We start from the raw sequence: 16,097 nt of genomic DNA on the forward strand, positions 1-16,097 counted from the left end.
ACTCTCCAAACTAGCTACGCAGGGCATTCCACCGGGGAGATGGACGTCAGAATAACACCCTAGTTCTTCCTTGAGTTCCTATTCTGCACTGACTCTTGCTTGTGTGGGTGGAATTAGGGCATATGTGACACTTGTGGCAATCGTGTTATTCAACAATACAATATGCCCATGATTGTCCTCCGGTTTTTTTTTTTTTTTTTTTTTTTTTGAGATAAAATCTCACTCAATTAACCAGGGTAGAGTGCAGTGGCATGATCAGGGCTCACTGTAACCTCCGTCTCCCAGGTTCAAGTGATTCTCCTGCCTCAGCCTCCTGGGTAGCTGGGATTACGGGCACCTGCCACCACACTCAGTTAATTTTTCTGTTTTTAGTAGAGACATTGTTAGCCAGGCTGCTCTGTAACTCCTGACCGCAAGTGATTCACCCGCCTCGGCCTCCCAAAGTGCTGGGATTACGGGCGTGACCCACCACACCCAGCCTGTTCTCTGCTTTTAAACAGGATCTCAGGAATAACACGACCACTGAACGAAAAGCCTGTGACCTCGCCTTGTGTGTTTCACATTTCTGACCACACCAAACTCCACTGTAAAACATCCCAACTCTAATTCTGGGTTATGCAACCATTAAGACCATCCTATGATGACAGACAGTGCTTAGAATGTCTATACGCTATCAAACTTCCACATGCACACCTAGGTGCTCAAAGTCTGCCAGACTGATGAGTTATACCAGGGCTGTGACATCAATACAGGACAGTAGCCCAGAGAATCAACCTTCCACCCACTTCTGATTTCCCATTTCCCTCCTCTACTGAGAAAGCCAGACGTTGAGAAATTCATCCCTACCCAACCAGTATCTGATGACTGGGGATATTAAACTTAACTTCAGACAACTGTGGTGGAGAATGAATGGGCTGAGTTACGTAAAGTGTGCAGGGTGATGGAATAGTTAAAAAAAAAAAGAATTAAAAAAATTAATCCTTGTGTTGTGCTTTGATCATGCACAAAAACTCCCAAAGACACAATCACCTCCCACAGACTCTCTCCTCCACACCTCCCAAACCTGTTGCACACCACCCTCTTTCATGTACGGGACACCACTTCCTGCACAGACTACAAAAACATGGTCACAATTCCGTACCAAAGTCTTACTGTTTTTAATACCAAACTGCCTAAAACCTCATTTCTGTTAGGAAGCTCCAGAGAAATTCTCCACCAAATGCATGGTAAAAAGTGCATTGTTCTGAAAAAATAAGGTATTTCCTTAGCAAAAAAGTAATTCCTGGGGCGTAGGGGGCAAGGCGAGGGAGAGCATTAGTATAAATACCTAATGCATGCTGAGCAGTAAACCTAGATGACGTGTTGATAGGTGCCGCAAACCACCACAACACATTTATACCTATGTAACAAACTTGCCGTTCTACATATGCATCCCAGACTTTCAAGTAAAATAAAAACAATTTAAACAAGAAAAAAGCTATCCCAGAATACATACCTTCTGTCTCTAAGTCAGTGCTCTTCTGCAATTAGAAAAAAGAAAAACATTATGAGAGTCAGACCACACTGCGTCCTGTGTGCTCAGGTCTCTACTGCACTTGTTGACATTAGAAAACCCAATGGAAACAGTGAAAACAGTCAACACATGGGCCCCAAATAAAGCCTAGAGGACACGTGCAAAGGCCCAAGATTTTTGTGCCCGATTTATGTTCACCATTCTTTTCAAGAAGAAAGGACTTCAATGGAAAATGCTTACTGCCATAGAGTTTTTAGGTGAACCTGTCACCTACAAATGTCATCTTGAATTCATTCTTCTGGGTAATAAACTCTCATTTTCCGCTGCCCACAAAGAAATTCCGTAAGTCATTCATACTGTACATGGCAAGATTATCATATCTTACTGCAATTTATATGCAAACCAAGAGAAACAAAATTCCCACCTCAGATAAACGAGACTTTTCCTCAAAAAAGCTCAGTAACATCTGAATTAGCATCTTGAGCAGATTCTCACACAAGTCTTCAGTTAGCATCTTGAACAGATTCTCACACAAGTCTTCAATTAGCATCTTGAGCGGCTTCTCACACAAGTCTTCGTCGCATCCTAGGAAACACGGAGTCATTGTCAGCACGTGGGGTGCACTGAAGGAACCCGTCAGGGAGACTCGGGTGCTAAAAACACGGGGCTGGCACATGTAGACAAGGGGGGTAACTGCAAAAACGGAACTCCTGCCAGAACATCCTCCTTGGTGATGAAGAAAGGTCAGCGAGCCCATCAGGAAAGCCATGAAAGACAGAGCCTTGGCAGCACACACACGCACTGCCGATGCCATGGCAGTGTCTCATCCTTCCCCTATGCATTTAGAGGCCTGGGAAATTTCCACTTTCCTGTTCAAATGTGACAATGTCATTTATCCTTCCCGGGTCTACATACGCTTCTGAACCTTCACTTTCCGTCCCTTTTATTGAACTTCAGACATTATTGTGGCAAAACATATACAAAATTTATTATTGTAATCATTCTGTGCACACTTCGGGAGAAGACACAAGCAGAACCGCAGGAGCAGAGAAGAGAAAACCTCACTCTTTGAGGAGCACACGCTCTCCTCCCCTGACCCTGGATGAGAACCCACGCAGGCACCTGGGTAAGCGAGGGAACTCAGAGACTACAGAAAATGAGCAGAAAGCCTTGCCACACTTGTGCTAGATTTCAGAACAGGAATGCTGGCATCAGAACATCACTGGGGCCCAAGATGGGCTGCCCAGGGCTGAGCTCTGGGATGAGAAGGAATGAGGAGGACACAGTCCCTGCCCTCCCGTGACCTGCCGTGGCCAGGATTCCTCCAGCTATGAGTAGGAGACAACAGAGAAACTGATGTCTTATGGGTCACATGGGAATGTAGAAAGGACAACCTAACTCCAGGGCAGCCCCTCTCCCTTTGCTCAGCTCAGCCTGCCTTAGAGCAGGGTCTCCTCCTCAACTCCTCTGACACCAGCACTGGGCACCTGCTCAGCCTGGGAGCTGAGGCTCCCTCCAGTAAAACGGAACTCTGGGCCAGGCCACTCTTGGCCAATAATAGCTACACAAGGACCAGCTGTCCAGAGACTCCCAGAAGCTGTTCTTTGTCCCAGCCACAGGGAGATCAAGCGTGGAAACTACTCTGTGTCTGGCCTGACCCGCAATCCGGCCCTGCTGATCATGTTCTCTCTGGGCTAAGTTGAACATTACAGGAACTCACTCCTGTTCTCTGTCTCTCACTAATTTCCGGTGGTGCCACTGCCATCAACACACAGGAAGATGGAGAAGACCAGAAACAAGGAAGGAGCTCCTATGACCAGGCTCTTAGGAAGACGGCCAATGTTCAGGACAGCCATGAGGTCGAAGCTCAACTCCTCCTTCAGATGAGGCTTCAACGTTCCGCCCACGCCCAGGTGAAGATGTGGAACTGACTCTCCTGATGCTGCACCTTGGCATCCCCCATGGCTTGGCTGCCCTCATGCCTTCCTTCTGCTCCTCCAAATCATGTTCCTCTGCAGGCCCAGGCCAAGGCTGTAGCCTGCTCTCTCCCTCATAGAGCCCAGTGGGCAGCTGCCTGTGAATTCTTAGGGCCTCAATGTCGGTAACGCGGATTTCTACCTTTAATCACTCAGCAGAAAGCCCCCGAGTACCACACAGAAACTGTATTCTAGAGATTAAACACGACTAGGAGAAGTGGGTTATGAAGAGATAGTTTCTGAGGTTAGCAAGGGACATTTTAAAATCACACTAGCCTGATTGTTTTAAAACGTGGCATAAGTATGGAAACCTATACAGCAATTAAATTCAATATATACACATAAGTTTCCACCAAATGCATACTCCAAGAAAAAACGCAAGCTGTACTTGGTTCAGGTTCTATTCCTATTGACCGACACCAAATGCGTTCACTTGTTCTTTTGCAAAAGCCTTCAGAAACAAGCAAACAACCAACCTTTGTCCACCGTGGGTCCAATGGGGACACCCTGGAGCCTCTGCTGTACCACAGCCACATTTGTCTTTCCCCACCTCGTAATGCATGAGTCACCCTCCATCCTCCTAGGAAGGCAAGTGCTCGCCCTGCTGCTCACACCCTAGGGCAAACCCTTTGGTTACCTTTCCATATTGCTGTGTTTCCTGAGGACAGAACACGGAAACCAGGAGTAGGAGGAGGCTCCATGATAGAGGCTGAGCCTCTACATGACCTTGACATTACGTATTTTGGACACTCACCACGTGAATTCAAAAAGACACGCAGCAAAATCAATGGGCACAACCTCACCCCATCCTCAGAGAATGCAGTTGCTCCCAGGGACTGCAGAATGTGACCAGCACGCTCTATCTGCAACAACCATCCCTCCCATCACAGCCTAGGTCCTCATCCATGAGAGGAAGCTCCACTCAGGCTGCCCGTCCACAGGCAGGCCAGCGAGACCGTGGCACATTCCTCATCATCTGGGTGACTCATCAGTATGGGAGGGCTTCCGCAACACGTACCCTTTTGTGGAACTCCTGAGGATTTCTGTAATGACAGAAAATAAATTGCTATGAGCATCCGACCCTGCTGCGTCCTGTGTGCACAGGACGTTTCTTCACTCATTGACATTAGAAAACGAGATGGAAACCAGTGTTCAAAGGACTCAAAAGAAGAACGGAGAAAATCGACTCACGCTAAAGACACATTTTTCTCAGAGGATGTTTCCTCTCAAGTCCATGTTGGTTGGCCAGTAAGTGATTTTGTTCGAAAGAGAACAAAGTTGGTAAAGGCACAAGCTCACTGCCCCACAATGTGTGCTGGATGCTGTCACTTTCTCCCTCTGTAGTAAGTCAACCCTCAGTGGGGAGCAGACTCTTACTTAAAGCTCCTCCCAAGGACATTGTGTAACTAATCTAAGATACATATTGTCACATTCTCATATCTTAATTTTATCCAAATCAAATAAAGCTAAGAAAGCAGCAGTTTTTCTCAGACAAATCCAGGCAGCCTGACCTCCACATCCTCTGGGTCCTCCTGGTCTTCGCTGTCACTGGACCATGCCTGCAGATGCTCCGGCACAACTAGGAGGACACAGAGTGACTGTCAGCACCTTGGTGGTGTTGCTCACCAACAATTCAGTAACATTGCTTGAGGTGGGTGGGGGAGGAGGACAGCAGAACAGGAGAGAGGCAGGGAAGAAAGGGAATCAGGGCCTTTGGCTTTCTAGCTCCAGGCCACCTTGTAAACGTGAAATAGCCAGTCTCAAACAGGGCACACCACATAGTGCAGGCTGTGTGTCCCTGGCAGCCTCTTAGGGCTCCTCCTTCCTAATCTGACCTGAGCTAAAGTGCCCTCTTATTGATCCCTGCCAAAGTCATTTCCTCCTCAGAATGCACATGTGCTGCTGCTCTGTGTATCATCCCTTCTAGAAGGTCTTGTACAGAATAAGAAGCAACCTTTCTTGAAAGAGATTTAATTCTAGCCAAAAGATTTCATTAACTTTTTGTGATGAGGCAATTAAACCAAGATTTGAAAAAACCCAAATATCCCACCATTTAAAGATGACCCCTACCCTAGCCTGTGAGATTTCTCCTTCCACTCTTCCTTTTCAGCGCAGTGTGTGCGCCGGGGGGTTCACTGCTGCTCGTGCTCACACTGACTCCAGCACCGCCACAGCCTGTCATGGGAGCAGCGAGGGGGCCGGGGGGCGGGCCCTGACCCTCTCCAGCCCAGCTATGAAGGACATTCCAGCAGGGAAAATGGGTGCCAGGATAATACCCAGGTTGATCCTTGAGATTTTATGGGATGCCGTGTCTTGGGATTGGGTTCCACTGAATTTCTAAGATGTGCAGTGATTATCTCATTAAATACGACACAATATGCCACTCATCATTGTCTGCTTTTGAACAGGAGCTGAGGAATGACCTCACCGCTGCAGCCCAAAAGCCTGTGGGCTCTGCGTGTTTTACGTTAATGATCACACTGAAGCCCACTGTACAATGTACCTGCTCAAACCAGGCCCACGTGAGCTGAGCACTGACACCATCCAGTCATGATAAGTGTGGGATCTGAATAGGTTTTCATTCTCCCACACGCACACACAAGTGCTGGAACAACCTGGCCTAGCAAGAAATTATACCAGGGCTTTGTGACAAATTCCGGGTAGTAGCCCATGGCATTAACCTTCCACTCATTCCCGAGGTCACACGTGCCTCTTCCATTTAAAAGACCAAGAGCTTGGGAAATTCGTCTCTGTACCATGTCCATCTGAGGACTGGGGATGGTCAATTTATCTTCAGGTACAGCTGTGGTGGAGGATGAATGGGTTGATTTATGCAAACTGTGCAGTGGTGATGGAATTTTCCTTGAACACTGATGCTTGTGTTGTGCTGTGAACATGGGAGTATGTTTTCTGGGGAAATGAACACACACTCCCAGATACCCACAATCATTCCATATAGACTCGCTCCTCTGTCCCTCCAAATACTGATGTAGCACCTCACGCTACATGACACTGCTGCTTCCCGGGATGACAGTACCATGGTTAGAGTCGTTTACTGGACTCTGAGTTTCTGGTCTTTTTTTTTTTTGAGATATAGAGTTTCACTCTTGTTCCCTAGGCTAGAGCGCAATGTCACAATCTTGGATCATTGTAACCTCCACCTCTTGGGCTCCACTGATTCTCCTGCCTCAGACTCCTGAGTAACTGGGATTACAGGCATGCACCACCAAGCCCGGCTAATTTTGCATTTTTAGGACAGACAGGGTTTCTCAATGTTAGTCTGGTCTCAAACTCCTGACCTCAGGTCATCCACCCGTCTCGGCCTCTCAAAGTGCTGGGATTACAGGCATAAGCCACTGCGCCCGCCTGACTCTTCCTATTTTTTAAACCAAACTTCCCAAATTTCATTTCTGGCAGGAAGCGCAAACAAGACAGGCCCTTCAGCAAATGCAGGTGAAACACAGCCACCTTCGCAACACTGAGATTTCAAACCTCAACAAAGAGATGACCCCAGAATACATACACTTCACCAGTGTGGCTGGGTCCACGCGCATCTAGAGAAAAAGAAAACACTGTGAGGGTCAGACCATGCTGTCTCCTGTGTGCACAGGTCTTCACTTGTTGACGTTAAAAAGACACATGGTAAACAGTGGTTGGGAAAATGGCCCCGATATCTAGAAGACATTTGTGGAAAGGCACAAGATTTTTCTACAAGATTTTCCGTTGTTTTAGACAACTCCCAATACTTCTCAAGAAGGAGGCATTTCTCTTGAGAAAAATGCCTGCTGACATACAGTGTGTAAATGCGGATGCCTTCTGAAACCATATTTTTGTTGAGAATGGCCACCAAGATATTCCTTAAGTCACCTATAGTGTACATGGTAAGATGTATACATCCTAGTTCCATTAAAACAGAGAGAAATCGAGAGAAATCATATTTTCCATTTCAGAAGAGAAAAGAAGACTTTACCATGTGAACCCCTGTGGCTTCCTCCGAGGATGTCTGTCCCGGCACCTCCTCCTCCAGAAGTTCCTTATCACCTGGGAAACAGAGTCACTATAAGCACATGAGCTCCACTGACTGAATCCCTCAGGTGGTCTTGGAGCTGTGGACCCGGGGCTGGCGTGTGTGGAAAGGTGTGTTCACAGCACAGACTCAGCCTCTGCCGGTCCATCCTCCGTGGTGGTGAGGGAAGGCAAATGGTGAAGGAAGGCATCAGGAAGGCCACAGAAGACAGACTGTTGGTCCTCTAGCTAAGGCAACCTCTTGCACATGAAATAACCCATCTCAAACAGGGCCCACCACACAGTGTTTCCCTGCAGCATCCAGGGCTCCTCCTTCCTAATCTGACCTGAGCTAACGTGTCCTGCCTTCTCGATCCCCTCGAGGTCATTTCCTCCCGGGATCCACATGTCCTGCTGTGTGTTTTTTGTCCCTCCTAGAACTTTTTCCTTTTTTTGAGATGGAGTTTTGCTCTTATTGAGCAGGCTGAAGTACAATGGCACGATCTCAACTCACCACAACGTCCGTCTCCCAGGTTCAAGCGATTCTCCAGCCTCAGCCTCCTGAGTCGCTGGGATTACAGTCATGCATCACCACGCCTCGCTAACTTTGTGTTTTTAGTAGAGACGGGTTTTCTCCATGTGGGTCACTCTGGTTTCAAACTCCCGACCTCAGGTGACCCACCGTCTCGGCCTCCCAACATGCAAGGGTTACAGGTGTCAGACACCGTGGCCGGACAGAACATTTTGTACTAGATAAAAAGCAACCTTTCTTCAAAGAGGAGACTTAATTCTAGCTCAACTATTCTCTAGATTCACTAACCTTTTGTTTTAAAGAGGACCAACCCAAGATTTGAAAATACTCAATTATCCTACCATTTACAGACGACCCCTACTTGGCATGTGATGTTTGTCCTTCGGCCCTGCCTTTTAACACAGTGTGTGTGCGCCGTGGGGCCTGCTGCTGCTCATGCTCACACTGGCTCCAGCCCTAGGACAGCCCACCCGGGGGGCAGCGGGGGGGGGGGGGGCGGTGACCCTCTCTAACCCAGCTGTGTAGAAGATTCCAGCCAGAAGATGAGTACCAGGAAAACACCCAAGTTGTTCCTTCCGTTCTTATTTGGTGCTGTGTCTTGCGTGTGAGTGCTGAACTGCAGCACATGTAAGGATTGTGGAGATCATCTTATTAAATGCAATATAACATGTCTGATCATTTTCTGCTTTTGACCTGTGTAGAAGATTCCAGCCAGAAGATGAGTACCAGGAAAACACCCAAGTTGTTCCTTCCGTTCTTATTTGGTGCTGTGTCTTGCGTGTGAGTGCTGAACTGCAGCACATGTTAAGGATTGTGGAGATCATCTTATTAAATGCAATATAACATGTCTGATCATTTTCTGCTTTTGACTAGCAGATGAGAAAATTAACACAGCACTGCAGCCAAAAGCCTGACCTCTCAATGTCTGTTTCCCATTTGTGACCACACCAAAGTCCACTGTAAAATGTACTTATCCCTACACTGAGTTATGTGACCACTGAGACAATCCTACGTGAGAGCCAGCGTTTGAGATTTCTGAAGGCTATCGAGATTTCATCTGCCACCTAGGTGCTCAAGCTCTCTGCCATAATGACAAATTATACCAGAACCACGTGATTACTGCCTAGTAGTAACTCATAGCATCACCTTCCACCCACTCCTGAGTTCACCTCTGCCTCCTCCACTGAGATAAAGAGCTTGGCAAATTCATCTCTGCACTATCTCCACCTGAGTACTGGTGAGATCCAACTGCTCTTCAGCTACAGCCGTGGTGGAGGACCAATGGGCTGATTGACGCAAGGTGTGCAGTGGTAATGGGATTTTTACTTACAACACTCATCTTTGTGTTGAGCTGTGCACATGGAAACATGCTTTCTGGAGAAACGTACACATCCTGCCAACGACATTCATCATCACTCTACACAGACTCTCCCCTTATACCCCCCACCCTGATGCACCTCATTCGATATCATAAAAATGACACTGCAGCTAACAGGCACTACGTAGGATGATCACCCCTCTTCAGTACACTCAGTAATTTCTGCCCTAACCTCAATTCCAATAGAAAGTTCCAACGAGAATGGTTCTCCCGATAAACCAGGCAAGAATGTGTCACCTTTCTTAACACTAAGAATTTTCCTTACCAAATAGGTGATCCCAGAATACGTACCATTTGTCTCTGTGAATGTGTCCGCCTGAGTTTAGAGAAAGGAAAACACTGTGAGGGTAAGATCGTGCTGTCCTTGTACACAGGTCTTTTCTTAACTTAGTGCTATTAGAAAGCCCGATGGGAAATTCTGGTGGAGGCAACGGTCACAAAAATAAAGCCCAGAAAACACTTGTACAAAGTCACCAGGTTTTTGTGCAAGATTTTAAAGTTAATTTTGATGGTAAATTCAGTATTTTGAAGAAGGGTTTTCTCCTGATGAAAGTGCTTGCTGACATAGTTTGTAACTGAAGCTGTATCATCCAAGAATGCCATCTTGAATTAGTTCTTAGTTGGTAAAGAATTCTCATGGCCGGGCGCGGTGGCTCAAGCCTGTAATCCCAGCACTTTGGGAGGCCGAGACGGGCGGATCACGAGGTCAGGAGATCGAGACCATCCTGGCTAATACGGTGAAACCCCGTCTCTACTAAAAAATACAAAAAAAAAACTAGCCGGGCGACGAGGCGGGCGCCTGTAGTCCCAGCTACTCGGGAGGCTGAGGCAGGAGAATGGCGTGAACCCGCTAGGCGGAGCTTGCAGTGAGCTGAGAGCCGGCCACTGCACTCCAGCCCGGGCGGCAGAGCAAGACTCCGTCTCAAAAAAAAAAAAAAAAAAAAGAATTCTCATTTTACAATTCCCACCAAGAAATTCTCTAGTCATCTATAATCTACATGGTAGTAAGGTTTTCCTATCTTTATTCAACTGAAATTGAAAGAAACCTAGGAAAATGAAATTCCCCTTTTAGACAAAGAAAGAAGAACTCACGTTGATAACACAGAGGACCCTCTCAACGGGTGTCTCATGTGGATGTATCACCGCGCGGTCCTCTTGAGGATCTAGGAGACATAGGGTAAGTGTCACCACACGGATTCTGCTGAGAAAATCCCTCGGGTTGTACTGGGTGGTGTGGACATGAGGCTGGCATGTGTGAAGAAGGTGGGTTACCACAGACGGAGCTGTAGGCCTACCCTCCTTGGTGGTGAAGGCAGGCAAATGAGACCGTGAGGAAAGCCATGGGAAACAGCCTTGGTCCTCTAGCTAGGGCAAGTTCAGCAATGAGACACAGCTGATCTCAAAGAGGGCACAGGACATGGGGCAGGCGACCCTCCCTACAGCGTATCAGGTTCCTCCTTCCTAATCTGACCCGGGCTAACTTGCCCTCCCTTCGTGATCCCTTCTGAGGTCATTTCCCCCCAGGATCCACAGGTGCTGCTGTTCATCATCCCCCACCCCAAAACATTTTGTGCTGCATAAAAAGCCACCTTTCTTCAAAATAAATTTAGAATTCTAGTCAAAAGAGTTATGACTTCTCTGAACCTTTGATTCAAAGAGAATTAAACCAATATTTTAAAATACTCAACTATCCTATTATTGAAAGATGACACGCACTTAGCAGATTTGCCCTTCGACTCTTCCTTTTCAACACAATGTATGTGCCTGTGGAATCAGTTGCTGCTCATGCTCACGCTGGCTCCAACACCGGGACAGCCCATCATGCGGGGCAGGAGGTGGGGACGCTAACACTGTCCAAACTAGCTACGCAGGGCATTCCACCGCGGAGATGGACGTCAGAATAACACCCTAGTTCTTCCTTGAGTTCCTATTCTGCACTGAGTCTTGGTTGTGTGGGTGGAATTAGGGCATATGTGACACTTGTGGCAATCGTGTTATTAAACATAATAGAATATGCCCATGATTGTCCTCCGGTTTTGTTTTCTTTTTTCTTTTTTTGAGATAAAATCTCACTCTATTACCCAGGGTAGAGTGCAGTGGCATGATCAGGGCTCACTGTAACCTCCGTCTCCCAGGTTCAAGTGATTCTCCTGCCTCAGCCTCCTGGGTAGCTGGGATTACGGGCACCTGCCACCACACTCAGTTAATTTTCTGTGTTTAGTAGAGACATTGTTAGCCAGGCTGCTCTGTAACTCCTGACCGCAAGTGATTCACCCGCCTCGGCCTCCCAAGTGCTGGGATTACGGGCGTGACCCACCACACCCAGCCTGTTCTCTGCTTTTAAACAGGATCTCAGGAATAACACGACCACTGAACCAAAAGCCTGTGACCTCGCCTTGTGTGTTTCACATTTCTGACCACACCAAAGTCCACTGTAAAACATCCCAACTCTAATTCTGGGTTATGCAACCATTAAGACCATCCTATGATGACAGACAGTGCTTAGAATGTCTATACGCTATCAAACTTCCACATGCACACCTAGGTGCTCAAAGTCTGCCAGACTGATGAGTTATACCAGGGCTGCGAGATCAATACAGGACAGTAGCTCTTACAAGCAACCTTCCACCCACTTCTGATTTCCCATTTCCCTCCTCTACTGAGAAAGCCAGACGTTGAGAAATTCATCCCTACCCAACCAGTATCTGATGACTGGGGATATTAAACTTAACTTCAGACAACTGTGGTGGAGAATGAATGGGCTGATTTATGTAAAGTGTGCAGAGTGATGGAATAGTTAAAAAAAAAAAGAATTAAAAAAAATTAATCCTTGTGTTGTGCTTTGATCATGCACAAAAACTCCCAAAGACACAATCACCTCCCACAGACTCTCTCCTCCACACCTCCCAAACCTGATGCACACCACCCTCTTTCATGTACGGGACACCACTTCCTGCACAGACTACAAAAACATGGTCACAATTCCGTACCAAAGTCTTACTGTTTTTAATACCAAACTGCCTAAAACGTCATTTCTGTTAGGAAGCTCCAGAGAAATTCTCCACCAAATGCATGGTAAAAAGTGCCATTGTTCTGAAAAAATAAGGTATTTCCTTAGCAAAAAAGTAATTCCTGGGGCGTAGGGGGCAAGGCGAGGGAGAGCATTAGTATAAATACCTAATGCATGCTGAGCAGTAAACCTAGATGACGTGTTGATAGGTGCCGCAAACCACCACAACACATTTATACCTATGTAACAAACTTGCCGTTCTACATATGCATCCCAGACTTTCAAGTAAAATAAAAACAATTCAAACAAGAAAAAAGCTATCCCAGAATACATACCTTCTGTCTCTAAGTCAGTGCTCTTCTGCAATTAGAAAAAAGAAAAACATTATGAGAGTCAGACCACACTGTGTCCTGTGTGCTCAGGTCTCTACTGCACTTGTTGACATTAGAAAAACCCAATGGAAACAGTGAAAACAGTCAACACATGGGCCCCACGTAAAGCCTAGAGGACACGTGCAAAGGCCCAAGATTTTTGTGCCCGATTTATGTTCACCATTCTTTTCCAGAAGAAAGGACTTCAATGGAAAATGCTTACTGCCATAGAGTTTTTAGGTGAACCTGTCACCTACAAATGTCATCTTGAATTCATTCTTCTGGGTAATAAACTCTCATTTTCCGCTGCCCACAAAGAAATTCCGTAAGTCATTCATACTGTACATGGCAAGATTATCATATCTTACTGCAATTTATATGCAAACCAAGAGAAACAAAATTCCCACCTCAGATAAACAAGACTTTTCCTCAAAAAAGCTCAGTAACATCTGAATTAGCATCTTGAACAGATTCTCACACAAGTCTTCAATTAGCATCTTGAACAGATTCTCACACAAGTCTTCAATTAGCATCTTGAGCGGCTTCTCACACAAGTCTTCGTCGCATCCTAGGAAACGCGGAGTCATTGTCAGCACGTGGGGTGCACTGAAGGAACCCGTCAGGGAGACTCGGGTGCTAAAAACACGGGGCTGGCACATGTAGACAAGGGGGGTTAACTGCAAAAACGGAACTCCTGCCAGAACATCCTCCTTGGTGATGAAGAAAGGTCAGCGAGCCCATCAGGAAAGCCATGAAAGACAGAGCCTTGGCAGCACACACACGCACTGCCGATGCCATGGCAGTGTCTCATCCTTCCCCTATGCATTTAGAGGCCTGGGAAATTTCCACTTTCCTGTTCAAATGTGACAATGTCATTTATCCTTCCCGGGTCTACAGACGCTTCTGAACCTTCACTTTCCGTCCCTTTTATTGAACTTCAGACATTATTGTGGCAAAACATATACAAAATTTATTATTGTAATCATTCTGTGCACACTTCAGGAGAGGACACAGGCAGAACCGCAGGAGCAGAGAAGAGAAAACCTCACTCTTTGAGGAGCACACGCTCTCCTCCCCTGACCCTGGATGAGAACCCACGCAGGCACCTGGGTAAGCGAGGGAACTCAGAGACTACAGAAAATGAGCAGAAAGCCTTGCCACACTTGTGCTAGATTTCAGAACAGGAATGCCGGCATCAGAACATCACTGGGGCCCAAGATGGGCTGCCCAGGGCTGAGCTCTGGGATGAGAAGGAATGAGGAGGACACAGTCCCTGCCCTCCCGTGACCTGCCGTGGCCAGGATTCCTCCAGCTATGAGTAGGAGACAACAGAGAAACTGATGTCTTATGGGTCACATGGGAATGTAGAAAGGACAACCTAACTCCAGGGCAGCCCCTCTCCCTTTGCTCAGCTCAGCCTGCCTTAGAGCAGGGTCTCCTCCTCAACTCCTCTGACACCAGCACTGGGCACCTGCTCAGCCTGGGAGCTGAGGCTCCCTCCAGTAAAACGGAACTCTGGGCCAGGCCACTCTTGGCCAATAATAGCTACACAAGGACCAGCTGTCCAGAGACTCCCAGAAGCTGTTCTTTGTCCCAGCCACAGGGAGATCAAGCGTGGAAACTACTCTGTGTCTGGCCTGACCCGCAATCCGTCCCTGCTGATCATGTTCTCTCTGGGCTAAGTTGAACATTACAGGAACTCACTCCTGTTCTCTGTCTCTCACTAATTTCCGGTGGTGCCACTGCCATCAACACACAGGAAGATGGAGAAGACCAGAAACAAGGAAGGAGCTCCTATGACCAGGCTCTTAGGAAGACGGCCAATGTTCAGGCCAGCCATGAGGTCGAAGCTCAACTCCTCCTTCAGATGAGGCTTCAACGTTCCGCCCACGCCCAGGTGAAGATGTGGAACTGACTCTCCTGATGCTGCACCTTGGCATCCCCCATGGCTTGGCTGCCCTCATGCCTTCCTTCTGCTCCTCCAAATCATGTTCCTCTGCAGGCCCAGGCCAAGGCTGTAGCCTGCTCTCTCCCTCATAGAGCCCAGTGGGCAGCTGCCTGTGAATTCTTAGGGCCTCAATGTCGGTAACGCGGATTTCTACCTTTAATCACTCAGCAGAAAGCCCCCGAGTACCACACAGAAACTGTATTCTAGAGATTAAACACGACTAGGAGAAGTGGGTTATGAAGAGATAGTTTCTGAGGTTAGCAAGGGACATTTTAAAATCACACTAGCCTGATTGTTTTAAAACGTGGCATAAGTATGGAAACCTATACAGCAATTAAATTCAATATATACACATAAGTTTCCACCAAATGCATACTCCAAGAAAAAACGCAAGCTGTACTTGGTTCAGGTTCTATTCCTATTGACCGACACCAAATGCGTTCACTTGTTCTTTTGCAAAAGCCTTCAGAAACAAGCAAACAACCAACCTTTGTCCACCGTGGGTCCAATGGGGACACCCTGGAGCCTCTGCTGTACCACAGCCACATTTGTCTTTCCCCACCTCGTAATGCATGAGTCACCCTCCATCCTCCTAGGAAGGCAAGTGCTCGCCCTGCTGCTCACACCCTAGGGCAAACCCTTTGGTTACCTTTCCATATTGCTGTGTTTCCTGAGGACAGAACACGGAAACCAGGAGTAGGAGGAGGCTCCATGATAGAGGCTGAGCCTCTACATGACCTTGACATTACGTATTTTGGACACTCACCACGTGAATTCAAAAAGACACGCAGCAAAATCAATGGGCACAACCTCACCCCATCCTCAGAGAATGCAGTTGCTCCCAGGGACTGCAGAACGTGACCAGCACGCTCTATCTGCAACAACCATCCCTCCCATCACAGCCTAGGTCCTCATCCATGAGAGGAAGCTCCACTCAGGCTGCCCGTCCACAGGCAGGCCAGCGAGACCGTGGCACATTCCTCATCATCTGGGTGACTCATCAGTATGGGAGGGCTTCCGCAACACGTACCCTTTTGTGGAACTCCTGAGGATTTCTGTAATGACAGAAAATAAATTGCTATGAGCATCCGACCCTGCTGCGTCCTGTGTGCACAGGACGTTTCTTCACTCATTGACATTAGAAAACGAGATGGAAACCAGTGTTCAAAGGACTCAAAAGAAGAACGGAGAAAATCGACTCACGCTAAAGACACATTTTTCTCAGAGGATGTTTCCTCTCAAGTCCATGTTGGTTGGCCAGTAAGTGATTTTGTTCGAAAGAGAACAAAGTTGGTAAAGGCACAAGCTCACTGCCCCACAATGTGTGCTGGATGCTGTCACTTTCTCCCTCTGTAGTAAGTCAA

The 16,097-nt window shown here is 47.3% G+C and overlaps 1 protein-coding gene across 2 annotated transcripts; it reads right to left on the bottom strand.

Moving 5' to 3' along the window:
• Positions 1-1,072: 1,072 nt before the first annotated feature.
• Positions 1,073-15,835, bottom strand: LOC117090814 (protein FAM153A-like). Of its 2 annotated transcripts, XR_004440139.1 has the most exons (11): positions 15,764-15,788; positions 13,009-13,353; positions 12,750-12,774; positions 10,497-10,567; positions 9,696-9,720; positions 7,460-7,530; positions 7,013-7,043; positions 5,001-5,068; positions 4,508-4,532; positions 1,754-2,098; positions 1,074-1,520 (listed from the first exon to the last, which is right to left on the bottom strand). XR_004440139.1 is itself a non-coding variant. In XM_033223464.1 (10 exons), the coding sequence occupies exons 2-10, from the start codon at positions 13,012-13,014 to the stop codon at positions 1,905-1,907; spliced, it is 516 nt and encodes a 171-aa protein (XP_033079355.1). In that variant the 5' UTR covers positions 13,015-13,353; positions 15,764-15,835; the 3' UTR covers positions 1,073-1,904. The 2 variants fall into 2 exon arrangements, 1 of the variants encoding a protein (XP_033079355.1); XM_033223464.1 differs by having other exon boundaries at positions 1,073-2,098; positions 15,764-15,835.
• Between the last annotated feature and the right edge of the window lie 262 nt (positions 15,836-16,097).

The sequence above is a fragment of the Trachypithecus francoisi genome, unplaced genomic scaffold, assembly GCF_009764315.1.
Source record: "Trachypithecus francoisi isolate TF-2019V2 unplaced genomic scaffold, Tfra_2.0 Contig01118, whole genome shotgun sequence".
NCBI classification, from domain to species: domain Eukaryota; kingdom Metazoa; phylum Chordata; class Mammalia; order Primates; family Cercopithecidae; genus Trachypithecus; species Trachypithecus francoisi.